The following is a 16316-nucleotide window of genomic DNA, read 5'->3' as shown; positions in this document are numbered from 1 at the left end:
GGCTGCTGCTGGGTAGTGCAGCCAATCAGCAGGAGGTGTAAGGAGGCTGGTGCCGGGGCAAAGTAGAGGAGGAAAAAGTGTGAATCAGAGCGTGATGGTGTGTGTCTCACTGTGTGTTATGTTCTGTCCTGGTGTGTGTGTGTGTGTGTGTGCCACTGTATGTTTTTATACATCCGTGTGTGTATGTCACTGTGTGCAATTCATTTTTCTCTGTAGGGTATTGAGACGGATTCAGTGTTTCTTTATTAATCTGTTTTTATCTTCTTTACCCGTTTTCTTAATGTATTATTTTCTTTAGCCCAGATCAGTACACACTTCCTTTCCTTTATTTTTCTTCTTTCTTTTCTTTACACTTTCTCCTTGTATTGTATTGTATGTCTTTATTTATATAGCGCCATTAATGTACATAGCGCTTCACAGTAGTAATACACATGGTAATCAAATAAATTGAAGATAATATAAATAACAGATCATGGGAATAAGTGCTTTAGACATAAAAGTAACATTAAGGAAGAGGAGTCCCTGCCCCGAGGAGCTTACAGTCTAATTGGTAGGTAGGGAGAACGTACATAGACAGGAGGGAGTTCTGGTAAGTGCGTCTGCAGGGGGCCAAGCTTTATGTATCATGTGTTCAGAATATCCACAGTGCTATTCATATGCTTCTTTAAGCAAGTGTATCTTTAATGTATTACACTACTTCCCAAGCTTTACAACACACCACACACTGTACTAAGCCCGACACGCGTTTCACTCCTCCCAGTACCATCGTCAGCATTCTTACCTCATTTAGGGGGCAATTCTAGACTCCAAGGTGTCAGTTCGGCCCGGTTTTGGCCGAAAACCCCCATTGACTTCACTTGGGATTTTGGATAATCCAAGCGGGCCCCCCCGCCTCCGAAGATACAGACCCTCTGTAGGGGACGCCGGCAGCCGCTCTGCTAGCAGGGATCACGTAATGGTCACTTTTCAAAGCTTCCGCGCCCCGCGGGCCAATAGGAAGCAGTGATGTCATCTGCCCTTTCGGAGGTAAGTATCTCTGGAAGCAGGGGTTCCCAGGAGCTGAAATGAATGGGGTTCAGCTCCGGAGACCCCCTTGCTTCAATCCCATGTTAAAAAAAAATGAAACAACAATTGCAAAGAAAATCCCCCCTTACTGGTATTGCCTCTTTAATTCTCCGCAACTCCAGCATTTTGGCAGAACAGCATTTCAAATTGTGATAATGCATAATGAACTTTTTAAAAACAGGATCCTTTACCAGGAAGCCAGAAGCCAGACAGGGAAGTTCATTTGAGGCCAAAACAGCTGGACAATTATATTTTATTCACGAGCTTATTTAAACAGCATACTGCGCAATCGTTTTAATTTGACCTTTGGAAAGAAAAAAAGAGAGAGTGTTAATATTCAGCATTTGTGGAGCCTCAGCTGTGTGTGGCACCTGCAGAGAAAGGAGCATTAGGACAGTATTCTCATTTGACTATGTAAATAAAAAATATATATATATCAGATTGTTTGTCACCTAGAAACAAATTGCATTGTGAGGGGTAGCGGGATCAAATGCAGTGAACGGTGCATAAGGCTAAGTCCATACAGCTTTTCGCGGAGGCGTCCGTGACATCACCCGCGTGAAGCAGAACAAAACCTTTTTGCAGACTTGGGGGAAAGGGCGAAACCCAGAGCCCGATTCATCTCGCGAGTGGTCTCCCCTAACTAGCAGAGCATCCAGCGTTAAACCTCTGCGTGGCTTTCTTTGTCGTTTTTTGCCTCGCGGTGCAAAACATTTTTAGTGGTTTCATTCATTCACGTGGCTTCCTCACGACGGGCCAAGAATTAGCTGCAGACCAAAATCCACTAGACAGCTTGGCAAAAAACTCCAAAAGGAAGCCAACGTGGCCAGTATTGTCAGCAAAACTGCAGCAAACAGGATTCAGACGTTGGAGCGTTCAAACCATTTCAGATGAGGCATGATGTGAGCGGAGCTGATTTTCATGCGCTTTGGTACATTTTTAACTATTCTCACTAATACTGTGAGTGGGACTGGAAAGCCCGATCATCAAACAGTACAGATGCAGCCACCAGTATCCGATCACTTGCCTGGGTAAAAACGAAGGCATCTCACAGTAAATGCCTCAGCATTTCTGTGAGACTGCTACTGGCCCATCCGGATTAACACAGCAGTTTCAGTTTGAATGGGACTGCAGTGACCCCCCCCGCTGTGCTAATCCGATGGGCCATTATGAATCTCACAGAAATGTTGAGGCATTTACTGTGAGATTGCCCCAGATTTTCCAAGGCAAGTGATCGGATACTGGTGGCTGCGTCTGTAACTTGTATTCGCACGCAGGCGGTCCTCGCTTTTCCGACGGAATGCGTCCCACTAAACGCCGTCGGTTAACGGACCGCCGGATTGCGGGTCCCATGTTAAAATCGGTGTCGGCGACCGTCGGATACGCGGGTCCGGTGGCGGATAATGCGTCCGGCAGGGCTGTCTTATTCGGCGTCAGATAAGGCATCCATCAGTAACCCGGGGCGTCGGTAGTTGAGGGCTCACTATATTTGGGATGACTGTTGACGTGTCGGAGGTTTGATAATGGTTTTCTTGCCTTTTCTTACCTAACTATACACAATAAATCTTTGTTTTATGAAGGGTATTTCAGATCCGCCTCAATTACTAACCTACAGTATAGTCAATCCCAACATCACTTTCAGATGCTCTGTAAATAGCATGTAATACTTTTTACGATGATATATTAAAAGCAGTGGGGTTTTGACAGTTCTCCTCCCAATAATAAAATGATTTAGATGTCTCTGCTACAGGCTCATATAAACGTTGATCCATAGTTAAAGTTCCTATAAAACTGGTCAGCCCCTGAAAATAAAAACCTAATTATTATTACATTGTATGGATGAAAATGCATTTACAGTGACTGTTTGTGAATGCAATAAAAACATATTTATTACAAATGAATGCAGTCTCTCATCAATAATGCACTAAGACACCATCATCATTTGTTTTAACATAGACATAACAACATGCATCTCTTCTCGCCCAGCACGTCTTTCTCTCTCCTTCCCCCCAGCATGTTTCTCTTTTTTCTCCCCCCAAGCATCTTTCTCTCTTCTCCCCACCCAGCATGTCTGTCTCTCTCTCTTCCCCTCCCCCCCCCGCATGTCTCTCTCCTCCCCTCCCGTCTCTCTCCTTCCCCTCAGCATGTTTCTCTTTTTTCTCCCACCAAGCATCTTTCTCTCTTCTCCCCACCCAGCATGTCTGTCTCTCTCCTTCCCCCCAGCATGTTTCTCTTTTTTCTCCCCCCAAGCATCTTTCTCTCTTCTCCCCACCCAGCATGTCTGTCTCTCTCTCCTCCCCTCCCCCCCGCATGTCTCTCTCCTCCCCTCCCGTCTCTCTCCTTCCCCTCCCCAGTGTCTCTCTCATGACCCTCCCCCGCGTGTCTCTCCCCCCTCCTCCTCCTCCCCAGCATCTCCCTCCTCCCCCTCCCCAGCATCTCCCTCCCCCGCGTGTCTCTTTCCCCCCTCATCTCCCTCCCCCGCGTGTCTTTCCCCCCTCCCCCTCCCCCTCCCCAGCATCTCCCTCCCCCGCGTGTCTCTCTCCCCCCTCCCCGCGTGTTTCTCTCCTCCCCCTCCCCCGCGTGTCTCTCTCCTCCCGCTCCCCCCGCGTGTCTCTCTCCTCCCCGTGTGTCTCTCTCCTCCCCCTCCCCGCATGTCTCTCTCCTCCCCGTCTGTCTCTCTCCTCTCCCTCCCCCGCGTGTCTCTCCCCCCCCGTCCCACATGTCTCTCTCCTCCCCCTCCCCGCATGTCTCTCTCCTCCCCGTGTGTCTCTCTCCTCTCCCTCCCCCGCGTGTCTCTCCCCCCCGTCCCACATGTCTCTCTCCTCCCCCTCCCCCCGCGTGTCTCTCTCCTCCCCCTCCCCACATGTCTCTCTTAAGAGAGAGCAGAGAACTTAAAAAAGGAGCGATCCAATGGGTCGCTTATGTTTTTTAATGTATTTTTATTTTGTTTGCAGCAGGGGGTCTCTGGAGCGGACCCCCATTAATTTCAGCTCCAGGAACCCCCTGCCTCCCTAGATACTGACCCTAGGTGACGTCACGGCTTCCCATTGGCCGGCAGGACGGGGGAGCTGGGAAAATTCACAATGACGTGATCCCTGATAACGAGCCGGAGTGGCTTCTGGCACCCCCTAACGGAGGTATCTCAGGAAGCGGGGGGTCCCCGCTGCTGAAATGAATGGGGTTCAGCTCCGGAAACCCCCTGCTTCAATCCCATGTAAAAAAAATCGCTTGGATTGCGCTTTAAAAACGGCGTTTACTTTTACCGGCGTCTGCCTATTGGACGTGCCATTAAGTCAGAGGTTCAACCTTTTTCCTGTCGAGATCCCTCCTATTCATAATGCTTATTTGCGGAGGTACCCCTACAATAGTGCAAACAGCTATACACACACACACACACACACACACACACACACACACACACACACACACACACACACCAATCCTCACAACTCTCGTGTCCTCGTGTGTATGACGCCAACACACGGGGCAGTACTAAGCGGCCTAGGACATTTGGCCGTGGCGAAATGACCACCGCCAGTTCGCCACGATTCAGCCCACCACCGGGACCTGTCGCTGCAGAAGGCTTCGACCGCTGGGTGTTTAAGCTTAACCCTTACCCTAAAAAAAAAAAGCTAAATCTTACCCCTAACACTGATGCTACCCCCTACCCCAATAACCATAACCCGGTAGCCTAAAACGCTTTTACCCTAAAAACCCCTAACCTAACCGCTTAATCTAACCGCCTATCCTAACCGCCAAAACGTACGTTCTCCTAGAAGAGTCCGGCAGCGGAGGTTCAAGTGGCAGGTCGGCTGAGGGCTCCTCTGAGGCCGTAACGCTGGAGGTCATTTGATGCCAGCAAGATGGCCGTGACCAAAATGGCCCATTCCAGTGCTGGAGTCTGTTGCTGACACCTCTTGCATGATGTAGCCAATCAGGATGGAGGAAAATGCCCTGCTCCCTAGCAGCCCTTCCTCTCTGCTCTAGGAGGGGAACGGGGACATCCCACGGCACCCCTCTGACCCGCTCATGCACCCCACCGCAAAACCACCAGCAGAGAAAGACTGGCCCATGTTAATGCATGTTAAATAGTAAACCAATTATTCCCTATTTTAATAAACTCAATTATTATTTTTGCAAATGATTGCAGCAGCACGACAAATATGGCCCAGTATGTGCATTACTTTACAGAACATACTCAGAATACAAAGGGAAAAGGAGAGCAATTAGTAAAAATATATAGAGATATTTATTTATTTCATGTGTAATTTAAATCATCTAACCAAATTACAGTATAACATTATTTTTCCTCTCAAAATTACGGTGTTTTTTTTACATTGTAGTTGAAATATTGCTTCGAAATGATATGTTTTACCTGACTTTTTTTTTCAAAGTTACAGTACATGAAACAATTCCACCCTCTGCTGAATTAATGCGTTAATTGAGGGTCTTCTTCCTGAAGAGGTGATGGTTGTTGCAGGCCTTCTGCATGTCTGTCAAGAAAGACGGAACTCCGCTCTGTAGAAGAAACAAACCACATCTGAACAAGGAAGTCCTTCAAACACCAGCAGAATCATTGGTTAAAAATGCAGCACGTTTGCTTACAAAGCATTTTTTGGAAACACCTTAAAGCTGCCGTTCAAGCAATATCCTACGTGTGGTTTTTGTTTTAATAAATCAGTTCTGTACTATGAGAAAATACTTGTAGCATTTACAAAGTTACATCCCCTTCTCCTTCTGAAACAGCATCACCTTTTTAATCCCTGCCCTCCTCTGTCTAGCAGTGAACCAATTGAATCTAGTGCCTGCCTGGTCACATGATCTTCCTCCGCGAACTTTGGCTGTCAGTGCAGCAGAAGAGGACACAAGATGCATTTAGTGAACCCCCCCAGCCGAATCTTCACCGATCGATCACATGAGAGCGGATCGATCTGTAACATAGCCAATCACTTGTCAGTGTGTAGATTGTATTGTTTAACATATTGAATGATTTTTTATTTATTTTTGTAACGATAGCTTGAACTTCAAATTGAAGCAGGGGGGTCCCGGAGCAGAACAGCGCTCATTTCAGATCAGGGGACCCTTTGCTTCCGGAGATACAGACCTCCGTTGGTGCTGCCGGTATCGCTCATCAGTTTCAATGTCCTGCGTCACACGGGCCAATAGGAAGCCGCAAGGGATGACGTCACAGTTTCCTATAGGCCAGCAAGCCACGGGACATTTAAGCCGCCATTATGCTAGCCCCAACTAACCCCGTCAGAGCAGAGATACCGGCAGCCTCTACGGAGGCATGTATCTGAGGATGCCGGGGGTCCCCAGAGCTGAAATTAATGGAGTTCAGCTCTGGAAACCCCCCCCCCCCCCCTGCTTCAATCCTATAACTAATATAAAAATGTAATAAAAACTGCAGCCAGGAGTGATAGAGATATATAAATAAAAGGGAACTCTGATACTGGCTTTGGAGAAAGGAAGGAAACCGGCGCACAGGCCAATGAAGTGGGCCCCAGGATAACAAAACTCCTTGACAAAGAACTACTGCTCGAAACGCGTAGGAGGTTGCTCTCCTCCGTTTGCTGGATGTTTTCAACACCAGTAAATATCTATGTTTTGTTATCCTGGGACCCACTTCATTGGACTGTGCGGCAGTTTCCTTCCTTTCTCTACAGCTATCCATATCAACGTGGCTGCACGTCTACCAGGAATCTAAAGGACCAGTGCAATGCGCGAGTACTTTTTAACACTTTGAGGGGGACCCTCCCTATTGGAGGTGTCATGGGGTGTATTGCTTGCCCCTATCTCAGGGATCTTTTGGCCCCACAGAGGATGTTATGTCTTTAGCCCGAGTTCTTTTCTCCATTATTTCTGTGATCAAACACCGGAGCGCAGTTGTCACTATAAATTCTACACTGATACTGGCTTTGGCCAGCTTTTAATTGCACTAAAATCACAAAGAAGCAGATGCTTAATTTTTTTTTAACCCCTTCAGGGACTTTCACATATCTCACAAAGTTTAGCCCACAGGACAATTAGAAATGACATATACTCAGTGTAGGTTCCTACCTTGACGAGGTTGGCGGCTTGAATCATGTTTTGATCAAAGGATGCAACCAAATGACACCTGTGTCACACAGACTTAGGTTCTAAATGTCAAAATGTCACCAGTGTATTTTAGCCCAAATTGGTAAGAACGCGGGAATTGTTCTTTTGTTTTCCATAAATATAAGGACAATCCTTTTACCTGCAGCACACTGTACTTCATAAAAGGGAGGACCGCAGGTAATATGTACATTATCTAATATATATACATATATATTACACACACACACAGTATATACATATATATACACACACGCGACAAAAAAACTCCACCGTGTAGCATACAGCAAATATCACTTGTGAGCACATTCACATGTCTTAGGCAGGTCTGCAACCCTGCCTTTCACCATTATCACCCAGCATACAGTGCTCCCACTGCAGCAAGGGATTCTGGGAAATGACATGCAAATGAGCACACAATGTGTCACCTTTTGCCTGGAATCCATTTTTTTTTTACATGGAACCCTTATAAGCAAATGCTCTTAAGCACAGCATGGGATTAAATGCAAAGCCAGTCAAACCACTCACAGACAGCTGTTTCGACCTTTTGGGTCTCATCAGTGTGTGTTTTTGTGTCATAATATATATATATATATATATATATATATATATATATATAATTTGCATTACTTTGGTCCTAGGAGGGACTGACTCTTTAATTCTAAGAAGCTCCCGATATCTTGTTGTTATTTCCAGACACACTCGCCGCACCCTTCCCCTTCCAACACAGGAGACTTTTCTAATCTGATTTCGTGCAATATCCGTGACTCCTTACGTCAATCCCCTTAGCCAGAGCACGGAAAGGCAGGATACGGTCGCATCACATCAGTACTTAGAATTGTGTTATTGCCGCCTCCTGCATTAATCCTGCACCGTAATCACATGAAGTCGCGGTCGCTGCTGATCGTCTGAAGCAGAGGTCTGAAGGAAATGGGTTCAGGGGCCAGTCTTAGCAGCAGTGAATGAGGTCAGAGTGAGTGAGAGTGAGTGTGAGAGAGAGCAGGGAGGGGGGGGAGAGAGAGAGCAGGGAGGGGGGGGAGAGAGAGAGCAGGGAGGGGGGAGAGAGAGATAGCAGGGAGGTTGAAAAGAGAAAGCAGGGAGGGGGAAGAGAGAGAGAGAGAGCAGGGAGGGGGAAGAGAGAGAGAGAGAGCAGGGAGGGGGAAGAGAGAGAGAGAGAGCAGGGAGGGGGAAGAGAGAGAGAGAGCAGGGAGGGGGAAGAGAGAGAGAGAGAAGGGAGGGGGAAGAGAGAGAGAGAGAAGGGAGGGGGAAGAGAGAGAGAGAGAAGGGAGGGGGAAGAGAGAGAGAGAGAGAAGGGAGGGGGAAGAGAGAGAGAGAGCAGGGAGGGGGAAGAGAGAGAGAGAGCAGGGAGGGGGAAGAGAGAGAGCAGGGAGGGGGGGAAGAGAGAGAGAGCAGGGAGGGGGGAAGAGAGAGAGAGCAGGGAGGGGGAAGAGAGAGAGAGCAGGGAGGGGGGAGAGAGCAGGGAGGGGGGGAGAGAGAGAGAGAGCAGGGAGGGGGAAGACAGAGAGCGGGAGAGTAATCATGTTTTTTTGTTACAGCATGGAAACGAGGGGGTCCCCCAAGGTTGAACCGCTGTATTTTCAATTTTCGGGACCCCCCGATACCATACTACCTGTACTTCCTGATCTTAAATCCACTGCAGATACGTCGTGACTTCTTACAGACCCGTGTGATGCAGGAATTTAATTCCGCCATTTTGTTTCCCCTGGAGGGGACTGGAACATGTTACTTTTACCAATAAGTATCTCGGGAAACAAAGAGTCGCCTGAGCAGAAAGTAGTGTGGTTCCGTACTGGGAACCCACAAGTTCCCATCCTGGTAGAGGGGTGAAAAAGGAGGGAGACGTATGGCTAAAAAATAAAAATAAATCAAGCATCTGAAAACTGACCGGATACTTAAATAGGGCAGTCTCACCTAGGACCAAAATGAAGCAAAAAACTGGTGACAAATTAAGAGTTAAATCTGGGTAATCTGACCACTGATTTCCTGCGGTTCCTGTTTGTGTGAGCGCTGTGTGTTTAACAGGAGTTTAGAAGCTCTCCTCTCTCCACCCTACTTGTCTTTACAGTGACAGGGTACCCGATAGGCGAGTACACCCTCCACGCCTCCTCCACCCATTCAGAGGCCGTTGTGTGTCCAACGAGCCAGTATTTGGAAGCCACCTCCACCACCAGTGGGGCCAACGCGTTTCAGTCCACAGGCAGTGAACGGCTTAGAAAAGAGAGTTCTTAAACCTGACGCAACTGGTTTAACAAGTCTGGTTCTGCACAAAAGGTCTGATGTGTGATTAGTACCATGTACGAATGCAGCCCGTGTTATGGCAGCCCGTGGTGCCCTCCCACGGGTGACATAGGGCGATAACCCCACCCCCTCTTGCGCAGCGGAATGAAAACAATGACCCGTTCTCCGCGTTGTGTGCCGGCTGTAAATCGGTACATGTACATGCTTTCTAACTAGTTCTCCAAAAGGGCCAGATCTTTGAGGAATAGAAGGGTCTCAGGCCTGTTGCAATGTCATTTTAGGTACGTTTAAAGCCTTCAAAATTACTATAGTCCAGGGGTTGCCAACTGCAGTCCTCAAGGGCCACCAACAGGTCACGTTTTCAGGATATCCCTGCTTGAGCATAGGTGGTTCAATCAGAGGCCTAGTCAAAGAATGGTTGAGCCCCCTGTGCTGAAGGGATATCCTGGAAACCTGACTTGTTGGTGGCCCTTGAGGATATATTGCAGGCATGTATAACATCTGGTCCATACATATTTACAGCAGTTCAACGTTCAGGTGTGTTTTTGTGCAAAGAAATGCTCTTAGCTGCCGGAGCAACTCATATGAAATTAGCTGGAGCGGAGGGCCCAAGGGTCTCATCAAGGTCATTCGAGGGCCTCATTTGATCCATGGGCTTTACACAGGGGGGTGAACGCGGCTGTTATAAATACAAAAACTAAAGCAAGCGTTTCATCAACTCAACGGGCCGTTATCCTACCTTGGCTGCCCAGTTGATGAGCCACGAAGGGATCATGCCACCAGGATTATCAAAGTAGTACATGAAGACTGCAAAGAAACAGAGAATATGAAGATTAAAACAGAACAGGATTTGGAGGGGGTCTTCTCAGATTTACCCAACTTCAACGCAGCTTGGAAATCGCTCAACGGTGCAGGTCCCCCGGGATCAGAGAAGCTCAGGGAAGGACAGTGTCTCTGGTAAGTCAGTACCGGAAAACAACGTGGTGGGACCGTGGGACAGAGAGGGGCGGCATTTATCTGACCGGATTTGGATCTGCCTCGAATCGGCCCGGTTCCTTTGGTCCACCGATCAGTCTCTAAAAAGGCAAATCCGCCGTTTCTGATTTTTATTTTAAAGTGCAATCCGAAATCCGTGGCCGGTTGGCTCAAAATCCCGACATGGATTTAGTTAGGGGGGGTCGTGGGGGTATATCTCACTCTGCGGATTAATGTGTGTGTGGATTTCTAATAATCCGGCCACGGATTGTGGAATCCGTGGATTAGATTCTCAAAAATCTGTCCGGATTGTATCCAATGACGGATTTCAAAGAATCCGCGCAACTTTTTTTTTTTTTAGTACCCAATCTGCAGACGGATTTGGTCAAAACAATCCGCGGAATGGATTTGAACAGTTCCGCCCATCCCTAATGAGACCGTTCCGCCCATCCCTAATGAGACCGTTCCGCCCATCCCTAATGAGACCGTTCCGCCCATCACTAATGAGACCGTTCCGCCCATCCCTAATGAGACCGTTCCGCCCATCCCTAATGAGACCGTTCCGCCCATCCCTAATGAGAAAGTTCCGCCCATCCCTAATGAGACCGTTCCGCCCATCCCTAATGAGACCGTTCCGCCCATCCCTAATGAGACAGTTCCGCCCATCACTAATGAGACCGTTCCGCCCATCCCTAATGAGACCGTTCCGCCCATCCCTAATGAGACCGTTCCGCTCATCCCTAATGAGACCGTTCCGCCCATCCCTAATGAGACAGTTCCGCCCATCCCTAATGAGACCGTTCCGCCCATCCCTAATGAGACCGTTCCGCCCATCCCTAATGAGACAGTTCCGCCCATCCCTAATGAGACCGTTCCGCCCATCCCTAATGAGACAGTTCCGCCCATCCCTAATGAGACCGTTCCGCCCATCCCTAATGAGACAGTTCCGCCCATCACTAATGAGACCGTTCCGCCCATCCCTAATGAGACCGTTCCGCCCATCCCTAATGAGACCGTTCCGCTCATCCCTAATGAGACCGTTCCGCCCATCCCTAATGAGACAGTTCCGCCCATCCCTAATGAGACCGTTCCGCCCATCCCTAATGAGACCGTTCCGCCCATCCCTAATGAGACAGTTCCGCCCATCCCTAATGAGACCGTTCCGCCCATCCCTAATGAGACAGTTCCGCCCATCCCTAATGAGACTGTTCCGCCCATCCCTAATGAGACCGTTCCGCCCATCCCTAATGAGACCGTTCCGCCCATCCCTAATGAGACCGTTCCGCCCATCCCTAATGAGACCGTTCCGCCCATCCCTAATGAGACCGTTCCGCCCATCCCTAATGAGACCGTTCCGCCCATCCCTAAATGAGACCGTTCCGCCCATCCCTAATGAGACAGTTCCGCCCATCACTAATGAGACAGTTCCGCCCATCACTAATGAGACAGTTCCGCCCATCCCTAATAAGGATGAACCAGGTTACCATGTGGACACACTACTGAAGGCTTTGGGCCTTAAAATAAAATCAAACACATGGAAATCAAAATAAAAGGTTGTGAATCTGCTTCAACCCTTTGGGTACCCGAAAGCATAGTCACCACATCATGGTGCCTAGCATTTCAGGAGCCACATGACTGTGGCTACGATCAGGGGCTAGCTGCTCTTTAATCGAGGGGAGACTGTGCTCTGTGCATTCTGTCCGGAAGTGGCACAGAAGAGGACTTCTGGCTGCTTCATCAGTGATGTTGCAATGAGGTGCTGAGTCCCCTCCCGCACTCAGTGGGTAAACGGGCATCGCATGGTCAACGTACAGCATTTTATGGGGTACTGTATCGTTAAAAATACTGAAAAAAAGTCCATCAAAAGGGTCCATCAAAACCATCACCTAGTAGGGTTCTTCACAAAATAATATTCTGCTTTATACACTGGAATTCGTGTGCAAAACAAAAAAAAAAGCAACACATTTATTTTTTACAGGATACACATAAGTAAAACAAGAACTTTAAGAGCGATGGAACCTTCTATGGAAGCCAATGAAACCAACAGAGGGATTTTTTTTTTACAAAGCTCTAATAACTGGAGCTCCAGCAGTGTCAACTGGGAACGGACGTGGATGGCAGTTAATGTTGATCAAATACCCATTATCTGAGCTTTGTGAATCCACCCACACGTTCTTTAAATAAATGTTACGTTGGATTGTAAGCTTTTTAGGGGAAAATATTATATATATATATATCTAATGTGTTCGACAAACCTATACATTTGCTCGCCCCGGGCGAGTGGATTTAACATCGTGGCGAGCTCCTATTGGACCAAGCAGCACACGTGTAGTACTAGGTGGCGAGTAGATTTTTTTGTGATTTGTCGACACATACACATATACATATATATATATATATATATATATATATACATACATATACATATACATATACATATACATATACATATACATATACATACACACACACACATACATATATACACACACACACACACACACACATCACCAGTTGCTTCAAATACAATAGATATATTTCGTGAAAAGCAATTCTTAGAAAATAATATATTAATTACAATGAACACCAGTTATATAGATAGGGGTAAAGCCAGGGGTTAGTTGCTTGGTGGTAATTTCCCCTCTGTGGGCGTTCGTTCCTCCCAAGAACTACAAACCTGGAGATTCTCACCTTTGCACCCATTTTTGCCGTCACTCTCAATTGCAAGGCTTTGTTTGTAACCGTTGACCCTGATGGCGCCGGACTTCTCTGGACAATGGGAAACGGATGCACTTTTAGCCAAAACCACATAGATCTTCCTTCCATCCATATCTAGATCCCGCCTTTCACGAACATACACGTACTTGACTCAGGGTTAAAGGAAACACATTTAATCCTTAGACTCTACTTTTTACAGATATTGGTCACTATAAATTGAGAAACAATACTGTGTGGATGGCCAACTCCAGTCCTCAAGCCCCCCACCCCCTCCCACCAGGTCAGGGTCTCTGGATATCCCAGCTTCAGCACAGGTGGCTCAGAGGCTGTCGACTGAGCATCTGATTGAGTCACCTGTGCGCATCTCCCACACCTCCGAGGTCTCCGTTCAACACCCAGCTGATCGACGCGTCACAGACCGGGGAATCCAGAAGCGCGAGCCACCAGTAGAGAGAGCGTATCCTCTGCACTCTGGAAGCCCGGCATCAGAGGTCTCCTCTCACCGCATAGCTGACGTACGCGTCATAGACCGGTGGAACCCGAAAGTGCGACTCACTGCCCGAGAGCCTGGAGCCGGCCGCGTGTGCGATCGGGATGCCGTTCACTTCAGACCCAGAGTGGTCAAATTGCTGTTTTTATCTTTGGAGCACGCGAGTTGAAGGAGTTTGGGTTCTGGGTTAGAGCTTGCTGGGATTGTGAGTTGAATGAGCCCACTGCTCAAATCTCTTTTAATATACAAAGCTGTATAATACTATGCCCACCTAGACCTATGTCCACCTAGATCTGTTCTTTTATCCTATGATTCGGGGAGTTCCAGTGATACTAAGTCCACCTAGACCTACACCAGACTGAATCTGAAAACCAAAGGAAAAAACACTCCAACGCACAGTCCTGAATAGAGTGAGTCCCACACCAGAAAAACTGATAAAAGTATATAATCCTTTATTGATCCATGTTTAAAAAAAACGGAGGTAAGTACCCTCCTACGCGTTTCGGGCAGGATAAAGGGCGTACTGCCCGAAACGCGTAGGAGGTGTGGGACTCACTCTATTCAGGACTATGCGTTGGAGTGTTTTTTCCTTTGGATCACTCTGCATTCTCCTGGTTGCACGCCCATCAAGGTTTAGAGGACTGGGGCAACACTAATTGTGAGTACGTTATTCTTTATCTACCTTAGGACTCTCCCAATGAGGCTTCAGGTCTGATTTTCTTTCAATCTCAGCCTTTAACCTTCAGGGACAGAGATATCCTTATATGTGGTACATGAAATGCTATGATTATGAATACATACCTCACTAGCCCCAGTACCTATCCTCTGCATCTTATTTAAGGACTTATATCGTTTATCAAGATTGGATCTAAATGTTGGAGCGCATATCACTAATCTATTCTACGTGAATCTGAAAACGCCTGATTTATTTCACTAACTTGAGTGGGCACTCAAAGATTTTCTTCAATCCCCACATCTGAATTTTGCAAATTCGCGCTATGTATATTTTGTTTCTTTGGATTGCGGGGAGTTCTTGCGCTTTGAAGTTTTTGACGCCTACCTATGAGATGTTCGGAAACATCCCGGAAGATAAGCTGCATCTCTCACCATTTGTATTTGTATATTCACTAATCACGGTTTTCATATATATTTTTGGGGTTTGCGCTTTTTTCTTGTTGCACATTTTTAACACAGAATTGAAGCGGGGGGGGGGGGATCTCCAGAGCTGAACCCATTAATGTGAACTCCAGGGACCCCCCCGATTCCATAGATACTTACCTCCAAAGGGGGTGCCAATAGGAAGTCGCACTGGATGACGTGCAGATTGAAACTCCGCCATTACCCCCTACGGAGGTAAGTATCTCCGTAAACAGGAGGTCCCCAGAGCTAAAATGAACGATGTTCAGCTCTGGAGACCACCTGCTTCAATTCTATTGGATTGCCTCTTAACACCTGGTTCCTTTATTTTAAGAACAGTACAACATTTCCAGCACCTTTCATTTCAGGATAGACCCTCATTATCGGGTTAAACAAAAAGGATACATCTCGATTGGATAAAGGGAACGGATACTTCACTTCCCAGTAGATGACTTTTTCTTCTCCGTGTGTGTCTTCTCTTAGCTCTAAACGTCGAAAAGAAAGGATCATTTCTACAATGGTGCAAACACTCCACGTGCTGTGAAACTAAATCTTCTTACTCGATTCGAAACCCAAGGGCACGGAGAAAAACATGGCTTCGTTTGGACTCAATGATCCCGATTTATCATGGTGAGAAGAGAGGTGAGATACAGTAACAGTGAACCAAGCTGCATTAAAGTGTCTCCAAGTTCATTATTACAGTGTGCACTACGCAGCTTCTCACCATATGCAATAAGGGCCACTGCCTCTAAATAACCTTTTTTAATAATTGGATATTATTTAGTTTTTAGACAGTTATAGGTTAATATTGGCCAAAAGTAGGAGCCCGTTAAAGTAACTTACACAGCGTCCAATAAACAACTTGCCTTGTTAACGTTAAAAATTCCTAGATTGTGCATTTTTTATGCGAGGATTTTCAGAATATCATATTAATTTGCTATAAGTGACTTGTGGCTATAATTAGGGATTTTCGTTTTTTATTTTGGGGGGAAATGGGTGTATATTTTTTGTTGAAATGGGCGTTTATTTATTTGTTTGGCGTTTTCATTTTACTTAAAAACAAATGTGTTATTGGTGTTAACAACGGACACAATCTGCCAATCATTCGAATCTGGTTTTTATCTGGGCATTTTTGTCAGTTTTCATACTTCTTTTTAACTGTGGCTGGGTTGCTACAAGGGGTCTAATAATAATAATTCAATAAGAAATTATAGTTTATTTTTGTTTTTATATCGGTTTTAACTGGAAAAGCAAAATGGTCAGTGGTATTTTTTCAGGTAAAACTTGCCACCAAAATCCCGATAAAAGAAGATAATATTAGGAATTATCCATGATACTGAACTATTTATAGGCGGTACAGTGGCTGGAACCAAAACCAACTCATTGACCACCAGATGGCAGTGCCATGTTGTTTTGTTACACGGAGTCATGCATGGCTTGGTGGGACAGATACCCAACCGGACATCTCACAGAAATTCCATGAGCCTGCTCCAGTATTCTTCACACACCACGGTTTCCTAGACCGGGACAAGCGAATGAGAACATTAAGAGCATCACTGATTTACTGCCATTTGCC

General features: G+C 46.7%; 1 protein-coding gene across 3 annotated transcripts in view; it reads right to left on the bottom strand.

Moving 5' to 3' along the window:
* Positions 1-1157: 1157 nt before the first annotated feature.
* Positions 1158-16316, bottom strand: part of PCTP (phosphatidylcholine transfer protein) — a 25182-nt gene continuing 10023 nt past the window's right edge. Inside the window, exons 3-7 of one of the 3 annotated variants that reach the window (XR_012789824.1) lie at positions 15146-15225; positions 13087-13258; positions 10160-10227; positions 5441-5583; positions 1158-1369 (exon numbers count right to left, since the gene is read on the bottom strand). Coding sequence is in view for 1 of the 3 variants with exons in the window: in XM_075579889.1 (XP_075436004.1) it covers positions 5503-5583; positions 10160-10227; positions 13087-13258; positions 15146-15225 (401 nt within the window). In the remaining 2 variants the exon portion in view is untranslated. Of the gene's footprint in view, positions 1370-2294; positions 2868-5295; positions 5584-10159; positions 10228-13086; positions 13259-15145; positions 15226-16316 lie in introns of those variants that run through there. The other 2 variants (XR_012789825.1, XM_075579889.1) reach the window with 2 other exon arrangements.

This window comes from Ascaphus truei, chromosome 22, assembly GCF_040206685.1.
Source record: "Ascaphus truei isolate aAscTru1 chromosome 22, aAscTru1.hap1, whole genome shotgun sequence".
Classification (NCBI taxonomy): Eukaryota; Metazoa; Chordata; class Amphibia; order Anura; family Ascaphidae; genus Ascaphus; species Ascaphus truei.
This window is presented reverse-complemented; position numbering and strand designations above follow the sequence as displayed.